The 18,772-nt window shown below is 36.5% G+C and overlaps 1 protein-coding gene across 1 annotated transcript; it reads right to left on the bottom strand.

The window, feature by feature from the left end:
* Positions 1-23: 23 nt before the first annotated feature.
* Positions 24-17,020, bottom strand: eya3 (EYA transcriptional coactivator and phosphatase 3). The gene is made up of 19 exons (XM_028460959.1): positions 16,893-17,020; positions 13,027-13,122; positions 12,052-12,101; positions 11,846-11,940; positions 11,689-11,769; positions 11,518-11,572; positions 11,049-11,158; positions 10,699-10,836; positions 10,432-10,517; positions 8,959-9,130; positions 7,917-8,068; positions 7,433-7,516; positions 7,262-7,351; positions 6,313-6,371; positions 5,980-6,140; positions 5,031-5,145; positions 3,926-4,047; positions 3,740-3,840; positions 24-2,891 (listed from the first exon to the last, which is right to left on the bottom strand). Exons 2-19 carry the CDS (start codon positions 13,072-13,074, stop codon positions 2,811-2,813), a joined length of 1,800 nt encoding a protein of 599 aa, XP_028316760.1. The 5' UTR covers positions 13,075-13,122; positions 16,893-17,020; the 3' UTR covers positions 24-2,810.
* Between the last annotated feature and the right edge of the window lie 1,752 nt (positions 17,021-18,772).

An 18,772-nucleotide genomic window follows, 5' to 3' on the forward strand; every position in this document is an offset into this window, starting at 1 on the left:
AAAGAAACGACATAAACACAAAGTGGAGTCTGGGACACCTTTTACAGTATTGAATTGTTTGGATTACACAGGAAAACCTCACAGTCGTACTTAAATTAGCAGGACAGCGCTGTACTCACGTCTGTAAAAATGAGATGAAACACCGTTTTAAAAAAATATATAGAAAAAACAAAACAAAAACAACCATCAGCAACAATATTTGGCTGTAGAAATAAACACAAGGAGTTTACAGACTGTTGAAGCTGGTTATTATACCATGTTACACTTCCAGACAGACTCCACATGCAGGCGGAGCGAGGAAACATTCCAGCAGCTGAAGAAGAAGAAAATGAAGCCGTGATTGTCTGAGCAAAGCAAAGCGCTTCTTCACAGCATCCCACGTAGAGCAGGCGTGAATTCAGATTTCCATAAAATAAACACAAACTCTGCTTTTTCATCGTCAAACACTGAGATCTGACTTACAGTGCAGAACAAAAAAACAAAACAAAATAACACTTTGGATTATACCACGATGCAGCGATACATGAATCAAACGAGAAAATAAAAAAGGCTTCCAAAACATTACAACCAATCAGGGAGCTGGATTATTTATAATCCCTCCTACTTAATTTGCATTAGGTCAACTAGTACTACTACTACCGGTACTAGTGGACTAAATAATAGCACTACAAGTATTTATTTAGCTTTTTATAGTACTACTAGTGAACTAAATACAGTATACTAGTACTACTACTTGACTAAATATAGTGCACTATTACTACTAGTGGACTAAATACAATGCAGTAGTACTACTAGTAAACTAAATGCAATGTACTAGTACTACAAGTGGACTAAATACAGTATACTATTACTACTAGTGAACTAAATACAATATACTAGTACTACTAGTGAATATTTTGCTTTTTTATAGTACTACTAGTGGACTAAATACAGTATACTAGTACTACTAGCTGACTAAATATAAGTACTATTACTACTTGTGGACTAAATACAATGTAGTACTACTACTAGTGGACTAAATACAGTATACTCGTACTACTAGTTGACTAAATAAAGTATACTAGTACTACTAGTGGACTAAATATAGTGCACTATTACTACTTGTGGACTAAATACAATCTAGTACTACTACTAGTGGACTAAATACAGTGTACTAGTACTACTAGTGGACTAAATATAGTGCACTATTACTGCTTGTGGACTAAATACAATGTAGTACTACTACTAGTTGACTAAATAAAGTATACTAGTACTACTAGTGGACTAAATACAGTGTACTAGTACTACTAGTGGACTAAATACAGTGTACTAGTACTACTAGTGGACTAAATACAATGTACTAGTACTACTAGTAAATGTTTTGCATTTACTAGTATTACTAGTGAATCCTAGTATAGTACTAGTAGACCTAATGCAAATTAAGTAGGAGGGGTTAAAATCAATCCAGCTCCCTGGTTGGTTGTAATATTTCTAAATCTCCCTTTGAGATTATGCATACGAGAGGGTTAAAGGCACGATATAAATATAGACGGACACACACACACACACTCACTAACAACACAGAGCTCACATTCCTAACGACGGAGCTGCGTCTCCAGGCTCAGTAATGTTCAGTCGTCCACAGCCGGAGAAGTTCAATAACGTATTGCACAGTCGGGATGATTCGTTTACGTTGAGGAGCCTGGTTTGTAACGTGTGAAGAAGAGCAACTTCACCTCATTCATTCATCACTTTTCAGATTTTACCGTGTGTATTGTGGCGTATTTCAGTGAATGTTTGAGTCTTCATCCAAACCTTTTTCAGAAAAAGCCGTTTTATGTCTCCATCCCGCTGGAATCGCACACTCTGCTCACGCTCGATTAAAGGACACTTTACTGTGTGGGGACAACGTCACCATTCAGGGAAAAACTTAACTTAATAGCAGAGCCTCAAATTGAGAAAGGAGGAGGAGCTAGAAGCTTAGGAGAACAATTCAAAGCGTCACCATTAGAGAGTCTCCAGGACCAGGAACGCACATCAGTCGTACCATAAATAAAGCTTCACTGAAAAGACGAGCCCTCTCATCTGAACTGTGGTCTTTGTCAGCAGAGTTTTTAGATTAAATGCTGAGAGATACTTTTGTGCTTTAGGACAGAGTTCATTATGAATGGATAAGAAGGATTAACAGCCAAATAAAAGGAAAAAAAGATGGTAGATGTGAAGATGAATGTGGAGTTTCAACAGTTTAAAGTGAAATATTGGAGGCTGAGCTGCTTTGTCTTTACTGAAAGAGTAAAATTAAAGATCTTCTGTGGTTCTACGACTTGTTGCTGAGGCAAGAAACGTACTGAGAAAAAAAAAAGCCTCCATTCTTCTGGAAAGTTCCTCTCCTCTTGTGGATGTTTTAGTGCACGTTCAGTCACGCGTTTTAAAGAAAAAGGACTGGGATCACACAGTGGAGAGGTCAGAGGTCGTACCTTTCTGTTTGAGAGCAGCTTTGCTACATGACAAGAAAGAGAGAAGTGGGTTTTTTTTGGACGGCTGTGCTCTCACTGAGTCACTGATATAAAGCTAAAGCAGCTCGTAAAGGGAACGCAAGGAAAAGGCAGTTTTCAATCAAAGGAATCATTCCCTTCTGTCTCCAAATCAGTGCCGGGGGTGACGTTAGCTGCCGTCGAGGAGGGAGCGACAAAGGAGAACCAGCTTGTGTCTCTCAAAGTCCAAAGAGCTCCGACCGTCAGACGATGATGACGGTGTATCAAACACGATAAATGTGGAGGATTTGCATTTTCCCTTTGGTTGTTTTTTTCCCCCCCATCGGAGCGTCTACGTTACAAGAAGTCCAGTTCAAGCGCTTGGTGAAGAGACACGAGGTCCCCGTGGGTGGAGATCCGCCAAAAAGGCATGTTGTGCTGCACAGAGACAGAGAGCAAACAATGCTTCAGACACTAGAGTTAAAATCAGTGATAGGGTTCAGTCAGTAGAGGGCAGGGTTGGGGTCAACTATAATCACATACATAATTGAGAATTAATTACCATTATAGCGTAATTATAACTGCAATTTCAAAACTGACAAGAAAATCCCAGACGCCCACACCAAAAATATTAAAATTAAAACCTATATTTGAATTGATTATGAAGCCTAACAAGGTAACCAATAGATAGGAAAGTAATTAGATGATAGATATTTGTGTTTAATGTATTTTACAGCCGATATCATAAAAGATGCTAACAGGAAGCTTACACAAGAGGAAGGTTAACTTTTATTGGGTTATTTATTTCAGGCTCAGTAATAGTAATTAATTGTAATTGAGAATGTAATTCTAATTGACTTTCTGAGGATAAAAAGAATAATTTAAATTCAATCGTAATTGGAAAAGATGCTGGACATTGTATAGTAATTTAATTCTAATTGAAGAAAAAATAGAATTAAATACATAGATGTATAATATTTCCTGTTTTTTTGACTGCTGCACTTATACATTTGTTTTTTATGCAGGTGATTAATTTCATTTTTGAGTTTTGATTATTTATTGAATATGTTACTATATGTTCATTTCATTTTCTTTTTTGTTTTCTATTACACTTGCCGGTGATTAGTTTGAGATTTATTATGAAATATGATGTTACTTTTTTCCTGTTTAAAAATTTAAATTTAAAAATGTGTTATTAGTCAGGATTATTTGTGGGCGGCAATGGACTCAGGTGACAACCACTGATGTAAACCCATAACTGTGTGAGGAAGAAGTCCAAATGTCACCTGTTTGGCTGCAAACTCCTCATCACGACCGTCGCCGATCACCACGTAGGTCACTTTTTTGCCGAAGCGGGAGACGATCCTCTCGAAGCAGCTCTCTTTTCCTGTGCACACACACACACACACACAGATTCAGTCACATGTTTCCTATAAAAAGCAGCACAGAGGAAGCATTGGTGTTGAACGCACCAATCTTTGTGGCGCTGTAGATGTTCTCGATGGGGAAGACGTCACCGAGGCCGTAAAGTAACACTTTGGCCAGAGCGGGAACCAGCTGAGTGGTGGTGACCAACACGTTAATGCACTTTCCCCTGCAGAAGACACACACACACACACTGAGTAATGCTTTCTAATTGTTTCTTCTTTTAAATATGTCCCATTTCAACCAAAACAAGTGCTTACTCCATGAAACAATGTGCTGCTGCCTTCAGTATCTTTGGCTGCCTATTATATATATATACATACACACCTGTGTGTGTGTGTGTATATATTATATATATATATATATATATATATATATATATATATATATATATAAAGCTTTGTCTTCCATGTAAAATAAAAATGTATTATTACATTTTAAAAATGCAGATTTATTTTCTAGCGAGAGTTATTAAGTTATTGTATAAATGCAATCATTAAATGCAGTGAACATTCTCTCATTAAGTATTAACTAAATAATGAGTAAAACATATCCTCTCCTTTTGAAAATAATAGCAAAAATGATAATTATATGCAATGTTTTTCCCCTCAGGAAAATAACAGTTCTTAAAAAATTTAATTTTGAAAGACACATTATACGTTTCATAAACTAATTATTAAAAAGCTCTTTAAATGTCTTAAACATTCTAAATAGGTGGTACAGTTTTAAATAAATATTTTAATGTAAAAAATTAAAAGAAAAATTACATTTTATATTTAAATAATAAAAGAATAAGACCCTTGTTTAACCTAAAAGCCTTTTTTGATGATGAATGTTGATGTTTATGTTGAGTTCAGACTCGGAATCGGGTCATAATCAACTTTTAAAAACACATATTTAACACAGTTGAATGTTTTAGAACTTATTGCATAAAATATTTTTCTCTACATCAGTATTTAACCAAAAAAAAAAAAAAAAAATCACTGAAAACATCAAAACCCATGAGACTGCTTTAATGACAAACTGTATCAAAGCATCAGAACCAAGACAACTGTCATGCTACAATATCACCGTCTCAATTTCTATAACGTTCACCACAAACAGGGTTAAAAGATGATCGGTTCAATATTAAAGACAATGAAAAGTAGAAACCTGGACTGGATGAGCAGCAGAGACTTCAGCGCGGTGTTGAGCCAGGCGTCTGTGACTATCTCAATCTCCGACTGAAGCCTGACAAGCAGATCTCTCTTCATGGGACTCAACAGGCCTAAAACACACACAGACACAGAGTTAAAGGTTAGAAATGCAGACTGAGGACATCAAATTAGAGCGAAACGATTAAATAGTTATTTCTGTTCATTCCTTCCTTTACAAAAATGTGTTTCCTTCAGTGTCTTTAAATTGAGTTTTCAGTCTGGTTTTATTCCTCTGGTTTATTTTCTAAAAACCCTTAATGTCCTGTAGGGTTCCTCAGGGCTCTGTTCTTGGACCCTTTCTGTTTCTCCTTTATATGCTTCCTTTAGGACAAATTCTACAAAACTGTAAGGTTGGTTATCAGAGCTACGCAGACAACACAACTATTTCTATCACTGAATCCAGATGATTATGGTCCCATAGAGGTGCTGTGTGACTGCTTAGAAAGGGTAAACTACTGGATTAGTGAAAACTTCCTTCAACTAAATCATGACAAGATGGAGGTGATAGTTTTTGGTAACAGGGAAAAGAGGACTGTTGTCAGCGAGTATCTTGAGTCTGCATGTTTAAAATCTAAACACCAAGTCCCAAACCTTGGTGTTCTGATTGACTCAGATCTGTAATTCAGCAGTCAGATCAAAACCATCACAAAAACAGCTCTTTTTCTACGTACGAATGAAAGGGAGATTTTTAATCATATTATTGTTCATTTAAAGTTTTTACTGCTAGTTTTAATGTTTTTACTGCTGAATATGTTCTTATTGATTTTTTTAAGTGTTAAATGAATCATGTAAAGCACATTTATTTGCCTTGTGTATGTAATGCACTATACAAATATGTTTGCCTTGCCTTGAGTTTATTGAGTTGAGGCTTTCTAACGGTCACACACTCACACACACACACTCACCTCCAACATTGCTCTTGTAGCTGCTGTAAATCTCTTTTAGTCGACGGTAGCGAAAGGCCAGCTTACGCATCCACTCAACTCCTCCCTGAACTCCGGTGGAGGCTCCGGACGCTGCTCCGCTGCTGGGACCGTTGAAGCCGTCCGCAGGGAAGTTATAGTTACTGAAAGAAGAAGCTTGTTAAAAACTACATGGCCTGAGCTGGAGGCTGATGCTGGGAGAGAAAAGCACAACGGATTGGCTTTAAAGTGAAAACTGAGTCAAATACATCAATCTCTGTAGGAAATTAGAAATTGAAATTAAATAGGAATAGAAAATGGGGTTCTCACACACACCTCAGGTCCTGTCCGTTGTCATCTGAGGCCACATCCTCCACGTGGACTTGGTCACACTCCTTTAAAGAGAAGAGAAGGTGAAACTCTTGCTTTCATTCACACTTCCAGCAAACATCCAACAAATCTTTCAAAGATCTGGCTCCTTCAAACTTTTCCAAACTGTAGGATAACTCAGTGCTTCTCAAACTGTGTGTAGCTCCCCACAAACAGGAGGAAATTTAATATTCATGCCAATTCCTATTGACAATGAAGATCATTAAGACTAAACAAAATGCCGACACACAAATATAGTAATAATGTGAAGCCTAAAAATGTAGCAGAAATTAAAAGATTTTAAATTATTAGACTGCATTAGATATGGACCATGAACAAAATGTAACATGGAACTAAAATTCAAAATGTATTATTTACATCGGCATGTACTTCACATGGAGCAGAACAATAATCAAACTTTCAATAGTGTATTTAATATATTATTTTTTTTAGCTTTTTGTCCCAGATTGCAAACAGTTTCTTTATTTTCTGTAGTCTTGCATTTGTTTTTTATGCAGGTAATTTGTTTTTGAGTTTTGATTTATTTATGAAACATGTTACTTGCATTATAAATCATAATGTTACTTGTTCCCCTGTTAGTTTGTTTCAGAAGTGCTCTGAATTTCCTTTTTTGTCTTCTTAAGCATTTTTGGCAGAAATTGCAAACAATGTTTCATTATTTCCTATATTTTTGACTACTGCAAAGTTAAATAGAGTTTTTTCTGCAGATCATTAGTTTAATTTAGTTTTTGATTTTTGATTAATTATGAAATATGATTCCCTGTTAGCTCAATAAATTTGAAAATGTGTCAGGATTATTTGGGGGGCAATGGGGGCAGGTGGGGCTTGAAAGTTCACCTTTGTTCAAAGTGGGAAACACCAAAAAAACTGAGATAAGAAGTGAAGTGGCTCCTACCTCCAAGTCGTTGAAGAACAGGTGAGTGTCGGCCAGTTCAAAGATCAGCTCCTCCATCTGCAGACCCAGGTTGAGCACCGTCGCTGGCTCCTGAACACACACATACACACACACACATTACACACTGACTCATGTATCTTCAGTTCCTCAGCTTTTAAAGGTTTAACAGACCTTTCCAAACTTCTGTGCGTAGGAGCCAGTGAGCAGTGAGTGGAAAATAATGATGGTCTCATCAAGGTCCCACAGAAAGATACGCTAAAAAAAACAACTCATACCATTAAATAGCAGCATGTAAAGGTTGTTTAGTAAGTAAGTAAGTAATTTATTTATAAAGCACTTTTCGCAGATAAAATCACAAAGTACTGTAAGTATTTACTAAATAGTGAGTGAAACATATCCTCTCCTTAAAATATTATATATTATGTATCATTATTTATACATGTAATTTTTTCCCCTCAGGAAAATAAAAAAATAAATTTCTTAAAAAGTTTAATCTAATCTTAAATACTTATTTCTAATCTATCTTGAAATCTGATTTTTATTCGAGTCCCTTTTCAGAGTTTGAGAAGCAAAAGTGACTCGTTAAGAAGAGCCAATCAGAGCAGGCGTGTGTATAAACTAAAGAACCAGGTTTACTGGTCTAGGTGCTGCTCACCTCCAGGTCGCTGTCAGCAGGTGTTGAGCTTTCAGACTTCTTGGCCTTTCCTTTAGATTTTCCCACCGAGTTCCTGCGTCCGACCTCATCCTGATCCTTGACGCCCTGAGGGAGGGCGGCGCCGGCTGGGAGGCTCTCAGGGGGGGACGCATCTAAACGTAGGACGCAGCGATCGTTAAGTGATCACAGGAAACAATCAAACTGATCACAAGTGATACAAAAACACTATACTTAAAACAAAACACTTGACCTTAGTTAATGTTAATGGCCCCCAAAGCAAACGAACAAAATGATTAAAAGAAACACAAAAATATATATATAAAAAAAAAAAGTTACAAAAATAACAGGAGAAATTCACAAAATGACAACAAAAATACACTAAAAGACTAAAAAAAAAAAACCATAAAATTACACAAAAATAACTAGAAAAATAACTAAAAATATAAAAAACTAGAGTAATGTATGAAATGACAACAAAAATACACAGACTGATTTAAAGAAACATACAACAATATGGAAAAAGATAACAAAAAAATATAAAATGAAAATAGAAATACACAAAATTAACCGAAAGTTGCACAAAATGTGTAGAAATACACAAAAATAAAAGAAAAATGTATGAAATGGCCACAAAAATACACAAAATGCCTCAAAGTAAAATTATTTACTGATTATATATATATATATATTACATGTACAATTTTTTTAAATTGTTTAATTCTTATTATTATGAAGTTGTTTATAAAATTAAAACATCACACAATTTTAATAAACTGTATTCTATACTTTAACTTCCTCAAATATAAATCTAGTTCGAATGAAATACAGTATAAAAATATCTGAGCCACTAATGATTTTGCCAGAAATGTGTGATATCAAAATGGGGTCCTGATCCTAAAAGGGTTGAGAACCACTGATATAAACGTTTATTGTGAGTTATTGTTGGAGCATCATAATCTCTAATGTGTGATGTAAAGTCATGTGATCACATGAACACACTTCCTGATGTATGTAAAAGCACAGAAACCACGGTAGGAAGCACCTCGGGGAGGAAGTCCGGCTGGAGCCGCCTCCTCAGACTTAGACGCTGAATATCCCGCCACTCCCGTGCTGTGCTCGTCGGCGCTGGGCAGCGCGGCGGGCATGTAGCTGGTAGGCAGAGCGTAGTACTGGGAGAACTGGGTCTGTCCGAGGGAGTTAAAGCTGGTGAACTCCTGAAGAATGAGAAGAGGAAAACAATCTATGAGTTTAATACGTCACATTTAACAGTTTTCAAAAGAAAATGAATGAATATCAAATAAATGAATATGAATCCAAAGTAGCGTCTGAACATGAGTATTTTATTTGATGTGTATTTAACAGTTATGGGAAACTTTTTTTTATGACTAATTTTAAACAATTCACCCTAATTTTTGTCACTTGAGACACTATTACAACCTTGTTTCTCTTTTTGTACTTGAATATTTTATTACCAACACTACCTTTTTTTCTATATTTCTTGTTTTTTTCCACGTGCAATCTTTCCCCCTCTAACTTGAACTATTTTTATTATTTATTTTATTTTAACATACATTGCTGCACGCTAGGAGGGGAGACAGAATAGGTTTCGTTACAGGCTGTAGTAAATAATCCACTGTGAACGTATGGCTACGTTCACACTGTAAACCTTAACCAAATTCAGATCTTTTTGTTTTGCAGTTGACAGTACCATTTAAAATGTGACCTGTATCAGATTCCATTTTAAACTGTTCGCGGCTCTGAAGCGACCCGCGTGCGCATTTTCGTGTTTTTGTGCAGTGGAGCAGGAGAATGAACAGATGCAGAGGAGGACGAGGAGAAAGGCTTTTTTTGTTGCTTTTTGCGGGGCTGATTTGCTTTTAAAAACAAACCAGTTATGATATGAACCTTCAAACTTTGACGCGAACACGACAGGGCAAAACCGACCCCGACAAACATTCAGATATTCATATCCGAACACGACCCAAAACTGCAAGTTAAAACCTCATTTTTCCCTCAAACAGATGACATGTTTACATTACTTTTAGAAGTGAGCCTGATTTTATTAACAATCGACTGTTAATGTCAACAGAACAGATCAGCACACGGGGTGAGAAGCGAACGTGGAACACAAACAGGTATGTACTGCACGCAACAGACCCAGTGGAGCCATTTACATAATCCATGTATCAAAGCTAAGGATCTAGAAAAAGAACTGCTTTAACAGTGGATGCTTCAAGCCTGTGCTCTAGCATCAAATCTGCCTTGGCTGTTCACACTGAAATTGCATTTAGAGGGGAAAAAAAAAAAAAAAAAAAAATCAGACCTGTATCTGATTTAGGACCACGAATGAAAGAGACCTGGTACGAATTTGGAAAAAATGTGCTGTTCAGACTGTCTTTAACAGATTGGATATAAGTCGCATACGGTCAAAAAGATCAGATTTGGGTCGTATTTGCCTGCAGTGTGAACGTAGCCTATGTGTTGTGACTTAAACAGTGCTGATTAACAGGGTTACCTGCTGAGCCACTGCTGTGGAGGCCGTGGTCACGGCTGTGGCTGAGGGGATGTTGGAGTACACACTGGATGTGGTGAAGCTCGACCCTGGAGATGTAAACAAATAGTCAGAGATGGAGAAAACAACATTTATGTGAGGATTAAAAAAACTACTGAGAATAGAGCAGAAGTGCTGAGCCACTTTGTGTCTTTGTGTGTGTGTGTGTTGCCGTTTGCAGAGAGGGAGTGTGAGAGCGCGGGGGTGGGGAAGGAGGTGGCGGCGGCTTGCCTTGGCTCGGGTATGAGTAGTGCAGCTGGCCAGGTTGAGTGGAGGTATATGCGGTGCTGAAGCTGAGAAACCCAGGCTGGCCACCAGAGGGCGCCTCAGGCAGCCCTGTCTCTGATTTAATGCCTGGCCACATAGCACCTGAGGGGGAAGAAGAGAGAGCAAGAGGCGGCGCAGAGAAGGTGAAGTAAGAAGCCACATCGTTCAGTGCAGATGTGAGCGTCGAGTGTGTTTGTGTGGAGGAAACACAGGCGATGAGTCCAAAGCGCCAAAAAGCTCAGGAGAAGCAGAGGAATGAAAGAGTTGTTCTGTGTTTTCAGTGAGCAGAGACGTCAGAGAGGAACAACACGTACCGAAAGGAGGGAGACCAAACGTTTGGCCCGTCTGTGGGAACGCAGAGTAGACCGTGGACTGGGCGAGAGGAGGGAAGGCCACTGGGCCAGTGTAGGATGTCACAGCTGGGCTGGAAGAGACAAACCACCATTAGCAGCAGCATGCTAACAGGATGCACCAGCAACAGCAGGCAGTTGGAGGGCCCCATTTCTGCAACTATATCAAACTCACCAAATTTTAACCTATTTTCATCCCTTTTTCTTGCCATATTTTTGCCCCTTTTAATGCATTTTTGCTGCATTACTCCCATTTCTGACACTTCATCAAATTTGTATGACTTTTCAGCACTTATAAACCCTTTCCACCACTTTTCCACCTAATGTCACACATGTTGACCCTCTATTGTAACTTTTAATCTCTTTTCACCATATTTCATGCTTGTTTATGCCAATTCAACCACATTTTCTACCGAACTGTCATTGAACTCACTTGTTTCCCTGATACACCTGCTGAGCGTATTCAGACGTCACTGTTGTGTCCGCGGCTGTAAAACACAAAGAAACACAGCAGTGAAGCTCACGGAGCAGCTTTCAGCTAACAGTATGTGCATTGTTAAAAGCCTACCATGCTTTGTGTGTGTGTGTGTGTGTGTGTGTGTACCTGAATGTGTGTATGGGTTGATTGTCTCATCACAGGCTGGAGGTGCTGCCCTGCTCTCTGTGTTCGACGGCTCCTGCTCACCTGTAAACGAACAAACCGTCAACTCATGAAACATTTCCCACCAAGGAGACATTTTTTTTTTTTTTTTTTAACTCACTTTGATCAAGCTGAGGTGCAGACAGAGAGGAATAGGTGTTTTCCTGCTCTGATGGAGCCAAAACCGCAGCGGGGCTTCTGTCATCGTCTAAATTACTGGAAAAAGCACCAACAGTCGCTAAATACTAAAAACTTTTCTAATCAACAACACAGTTTTCCTAAAGGTTTCACACACAGTCAGTAGAACTACATAAAAACATCACTGACCTCGACTCTTTAGTCAGTCCACTGTCGAGTTCAATCTTGGCCTTTTTTGCCTGCGGAAAAAACACTTTATGAACACTTGTTACATTTTAAACTGCTCTAGTTTTGTTTATATAACTTTTTAATCAGCAATACAAAACTTGATCCTTGTATTCTCTTAATTTATCACATATATGTAGAAATGTCCATTGTAGTGAAATGAATCACTTGAGAAAAAGTCAAACATATTTGGTTAAATAATAGATACATCTACAATTAGTCAAATATAAAAATAAATACAGATATTTTTAACACAATTGTCTTCTCAAAAACGACTGTTATTTTCAATTTAAATGAAATAAAAATAAAATCATTGTAGCACAATCAAAAAAAACATGCACTTCCTTTTTTGAGGCAGTGTGCTGGATCAATAAAGTCCAAAGATGCAATGAAAAAAAGGTCCGCACAACTGCGTGGTTAGTTCCCAATTTTAATTTACACCAAAAATCATGACGTTTCGGGCTAAACGCCCTTCATCAGGCAAAAAACGTCACGTTTTTTGGTGTAAATTAAAATTACGAGAAAATAGTGAAGCACATTATTATTTCTTGGTTAATGTCAAATTATAATTATTTACTTGCATTCCTGCACAGAAAAATGTGTTTGTGTTTGAAAGTTATGCTTTAATAGATTTTAAATATAAAGAGGGCTATTTATTTGTTTGTTTGACTTTGATATTTGCCAAATAATTAATATTTTTTTTTTTCAATTTTAAAATGTTTTTCTCGTTTTTTTCTTTTACGACAGGTGGTCTCATTTTAATGTTCTTATTGATCTATAAGCTGAGTATTGATAATGTAAAGCACATTGAATTGACTTGTGTAATATGAAATGTGCTATACAAATACATTTGCCTTGCCTAATGAATATGTTAAGCACTTGATAAATAATAGATGTATTCTAATAATCAATCAGAACATGTTTGGGGGGGGGGCTCACCGGCAGCTCCTGGAGGTCGTCCATCTCTGCAGCAGAGCGACCCGACATGTCTGTGCGTTTGGCCTACGCTCTGCACCTAAAGAGCCAGTCGGGACCCTGAAACACAAAGACACCTGTTAAACGTTGGGCACGACGCTTTTGTACGACTCCCTCCACCTTTCTGCCCCCCCCCATTGATAATTGCCTCCGCCTCTCACCATCACTGTATGATTATCAGTGATGGAGGACGTGGGACATGTCGCTCTAATCCCCGACATGGGACCTGCAGGTGAGGCACGTGTGGCGCTGATGTGGGATTAAGGAAGAGCGACACCTTGTGAGCCACCTAACCTACATTCAGTGAAAGCTTTGGGGGGGGGGACAGGTGCATTCTGGGACCTCAATAGAAGCTCAGCTGGCCTTTCACTCATGGCTGAGGACGTCTGGTCTGCTGTTTATATAACTGACATAATAACGGGTCAGAGGGAACATTCAAAGACCCACGAACGTGTCAGGGAGGTGTTAATACCACCATGGTTTGAAGGTCCGACACGTTCCATTGAAACTTGAAAGCTTATGCAAAACTTTAGATAAGTGGTCTGAGGAAAGAGGTCACGCATCACTTCCTGAAAACAAATCAGCACACATGAAGTTTTGGATAGTTTATACCAGGGTTGGGGTCAATGGTAATTATAATTGCGTAATTGATAATGAATTACAATTATGACCAAATTATAATTGAAAAAAATACGTTGGTGAAAATTGCCAATTACACACGCACACACGTAGTTAACAATATTAAAACTGGGGAACCATGTTCCAATTCTACACATATGTAGTTAACATTTATTAAAATATGTTTCATATTAGGCTTTCCCACATTTTACCATTTTAAAAAAATGAAATCTATGGGTATACTGACACAAAAAAGGCTCAGGCACCCACAACAAAAATATTAAAAACCTGTATTTTCATTGATTAGGAAGCCTAACAAGGTAACCAATAGATAGGGGAAAAAAGCAAGATGATAGATATTAGTTTTTTAGTGTATTTTACAGCTGATTTTGGTACGTAATTAATAATTCCATACAATTTTGACATGATTATAATTGTAATTATAACTGAAAAATATATGTTGCCATTGTAATTTTATTTGAGCTCAGACACTTGACTTTGTAATTGTTATTGGCATGGAAATGATATAAAAAATTGTCAATCACACACACATAGACAGTTAACAAGTATAAAAATATGTTTCTTATCAAGTTTTCCTACTACCTGTGAGTTCTCTTGAAGATCATTTTACCATAAAAATTTTAAAAAACAATGCTATCAAGAGGTATACAGAGAGAGATAAAAAGGCACAGACGCCCACACCAAAAATATTAAAACCAATATTTTAATGGATGAGGAAGCCTCACAAGAAAAACAAGAGATGAAAAAGGAAGTAGATGATAGATAACATTTTATTGTATTTTACAGCTGATTTATAATTGACTAACAGGAGGAAAGTAATAATTGTAATTCTAGTATGAACTGGAAAAAATGCCAGTCACCATAATCGTAATTAAACATGGATAATCGAAGACGTAATTGTAATGTAATGATGCACGTGTCATGTCCTCAGAACCACCAAACAGTAAAATGTTAATAAAACAAAGCCATTAGGACAGATTTATTGATTCTCTCTTTACTGACTGATGCATCCAAAGCATCCTTCTTCCAGCTCAGTATCCTCTGCTTTCCCTAGAACTCTTGTTGATTGGAACCCAGAACAGCACGTACCATCAACCACCACCTAGTGCAAGCATTAAAAACATACAGACATGGTACAGTTTGGGTGTTGTCTACAGTAGTCGGACTGACTCACACTGGACAGACTGTCTTTGAAAATAAATAACATGTCTCTTTAAGCCTGAACACGTTTCAACCAGACACTATCCACATCTGTGTGCGCTAAGGGTGTAAGAAAAAAACTGATTCGGCAATATATCGTGATATTTCATCCTGCGATTATCATATCGATCCAAAAAAAAAATGTCCAAATCGATTTTTTTTAAATCATGGTTATTGTTGAAAAAAATATTAATTGTATATTATTATTATCCCCCACCACAAAATGTGGAAGAGGGATATAGGTTGGAGCTCCGTCAGTCCGTGCGTCCGAGTTTAAGGGGACAGCTTTTTCTCAGAAACTTAAGCTAGGATAACAACATTCAGTGTGTGGCTACATCAATACCTTGATGGAGTTCGAAAATGAGAAGGGCTCAATTAATTTTTATTATTGCCCTTGTTCAATTTTTTATTTCCTGTTCGACATATCTTCAAAGGGGACAGCTTTTCTTAGAAAATGTTTAAGAGAGTTAGTAATTTTATATTTGTGATAATATTTGCTAATGTATACATCAAAGTAAGATTTAGGATATTTAGGAAAAGGATGTGAGTTATAATGACAACCAATCTGATGGTGGATGTTGATGATTATGTCTATTGTCTTCTTATTCCCTTTGGAAATATGATCGTAATTCCCAAATGTTATTTATTTCTATTTCAAATGTACTTATTATTTTCATGTTAACCATACCCTTCGTCTTAATTTAATGGTGGAATTGCAGCACAAAGCTAAATCATTTTCCCATCCTCCACTTTTTGATCAAACCACAAAAGGTTTACACAAACCTTTTAACATAAAAGATGAAAAAAAAAAAAGTTTAATATATGAATCAGTGAATTGTCATTTACGATTTTTTTTTTTTGAAATTCTAACAAAGCTTTAATAGACAAAATGTCAATTACTTTTTCATAAAACATGACCACGAAAGCGCATCAGTTGAAAAAATGTGTCTTCTTTAAAAAAATAAAAGATCAAACTACAACCAAATAAGCCATTAAGGCCAATTTAACATTTGAGAACTTCAACAAATAACGCTTTTGAAACTGGAAAAAAAAGCACCTAAACATCTTTAACAAATAAATAAATAAATAAATATATATATATATATATATATATTTGTATTAATTTTTTTTATTTTTTTGTGGCTGGTTCATATTTCTTCCAAAAACCTAATTTTAAAGGGAAATATCATTAACTGTGGGAGTAAATCAGACTATTTATCCTCCATGGACTGAGGAGCATCACAGGCATGTGTAGGACAAAAACTAGTTATTTATCAAGGTCCTGGACCTGATCTGGGACTGAAATGATGTGTTGTAAACATCTCGATGGCAGATACCACAGCACACTTACTAAAACACTAAACACCTCATAAGTTTCAGATGTTTAGATGATCACATTGTTGTGGGCCCTCGGGTGTAGCTAAACATTCTCTAACAATAACATTGGTTTATTTCAAGTTTGTTGTCGTTGGTTTGAATCTGAATCCAGCAAATAGCCACGACCCACGACACTTACCTTCTTAAGGTTTAGTACGGGATCAGAGTATTTACAGCCACTACTATCAGTTCTAACCAAACAAACCTGTGACATTCGTCAACGAAAGACACAAAACTAGTTATTAATAGACTAAGATGAGCTCATGTGAAGGGAAACAATCATAGAGCGAACACAGCAGCACATAGACTGCACCCTGGTACATCTCGGCAGCAACATTAGCGCTACAGTGTTAAATAAACAACATACACAACCACTTCAACTGAACACACACACACACTGTTACATTGATATTTACGTCTTATTTCACTTAAATAAAACAAACTGGAGACGGATTAATTGATTCGGCTAGGGGATTTGATTGAAGTTTTCCCCCTCCAGAGATTAGCCTGGTCCTGCAGCCATTGGCAGCGTGAGAGCATCACACTCCCAAGACACACAACTCCAGACAACACAGCACTGACACACACACACACAGTACACAAACATCCCTCACCATTGGAACAATGAGCGACTTATCGCTTCGGTTTCAGCGTCCTCGGCTCAGTCCGTTCGGACACTTTTTCGTCCGTTGTTTAGGCAGTGTCGCTTACAGCGCACTGCGCATGCGCGAACCGATGATTGACAACTGTCGAGTTTTGGCGCCACAAATGCGACGTTTTAGGCGAAAACGTCACAAACCATGTCTTTTATTTAATATAAAAGACGTTTTACCAAATTTAAAAGCTTAAAAACGTGCCTTCTTCTTCCTAATGTTTTAAAAATAATAATATTTAGTGAGTATAAATGCGTAGTTTCCTCGGGGTGAGAAGCTCAGTCATCCGGGAGGAGCTAGGAGTAGAGCCAGCAACAGTAACTTTACGATAATTAAGAACTAAAATAAACTAAATATGGCATTTAGAGATGTCCCGATCCGATATTGGATATCGGTCCGATATCAGCCAGAAAACGAATATCGGATTTTGGCGGACTGCATCTAAAATATCCAATATATTATATTATATTATGTTTATTCATTTGTAGAATACTGTAGATATTATGTGGAAGGTCAAAATCTATGTAACCATTTGTAAAAAAGTTGTTTCGGGACATTGCTAATGGTAATACAAAGTCTAGTTCATGAGTGTAAAATGATACGTTTACCAGATTATAGACATAATTCTTATTTAAACAATTAAAAAACATTAAAAGTGGTAACCGCTTCAAGCTACTCAAAACAATCAACCATCTATCTATTTATCTATCTACAGTAGCTATCCATCTATCTATCATCTAGTTACAGTAAAATAACATACTGATGTGTCAGATTGGTATGAAATTTCAGGCAAAAACGTTACAAAACTTGTATTTCATTTTATTTAAAATATATTTTACTAAAATTGAAAAGTTTTAAAACTTGCCTGCTTCCTCCTAATGTTTTAAAATAATAATTGTTTAGTGAGTATAAATGCGAAGTTTCCTCCGTAAAGTGGCGGGCTGAGAAGCTCAGTCATTCGGGAGGTGCTCGAAGCAGAGCTGCTGCTCCTTCGCATTGAGATAGATGGAGCGTAATTGTTTAAAAACAGTAAATTTACATTAATTAAGAATATATAAAATATATACGGCAATACAAAGTTTCAGTTTCAGTTTATGTTTGTTTCAGTGTAACAAAAAAATATTCAAACATGAATCACAATTTAAAAATATATAATATATATATATATATATCAAATAATACACACAAGAGAAATGCAAGCATTTAACACAGTACATTTGAGTTTCCTTTTTCAAATAATGTAAAAATAAAATAAAATAGTAATAATAATAATTAAAAAAAAAATTCGAACACACAAATATATATACTGTATATATATTTACCGGTATATATATACACACACATGTATATATGCTTTCCTTCATATACAACATTTAACAAATAACACTGTATACTCTTATAAACATATGTCTACTGCTTCTCATGACTATCTAAAATATGTTGTGCCATTTTCTTTTTAAAATTAAACAGTGTGTCACTCGTTTTTATTTCTTTATCAACATTAATCCACAATTTAACCCCTAGAACAGACAGCCATCTTCATTTTACCTCTAATCTGGCTTTTGGTGAAATAGACATAAATTAAAGTAAAACGACACATTTACCAGATTTTAGACATACTTCTTATTTAAAATCATTAAAAGAAGTAGCCTCTTAACACTAATCAAAAAAATCAACAATCTATTTATCTATCTATGGTTCCCGTCAGATTGCTAGTAGTCTGTGTTGTGTAATTACAGTAAAATAAGATAACTAACATACAGATGTGTCAGATTCTTATGAAGTATATTTTAATGTCCATGTAAATGTTGCGCCGTGCAGAAGAAGAAGAAGAACGCTGC

This window comes from Gouania willdenowi, chromosome 11 (assembly GCF_900634775.1).
Source record: "Gouania willdenowi chromosome 11, fGouWil2.1, whole genome shotgun sequence".
Classification (NCBI taxonomy): Eukaryota; Metazoa; Chordata; class Actinopteri; order Blenniiformes; family Gobiesocidae; genus Gouania; species Gouania willdenowi.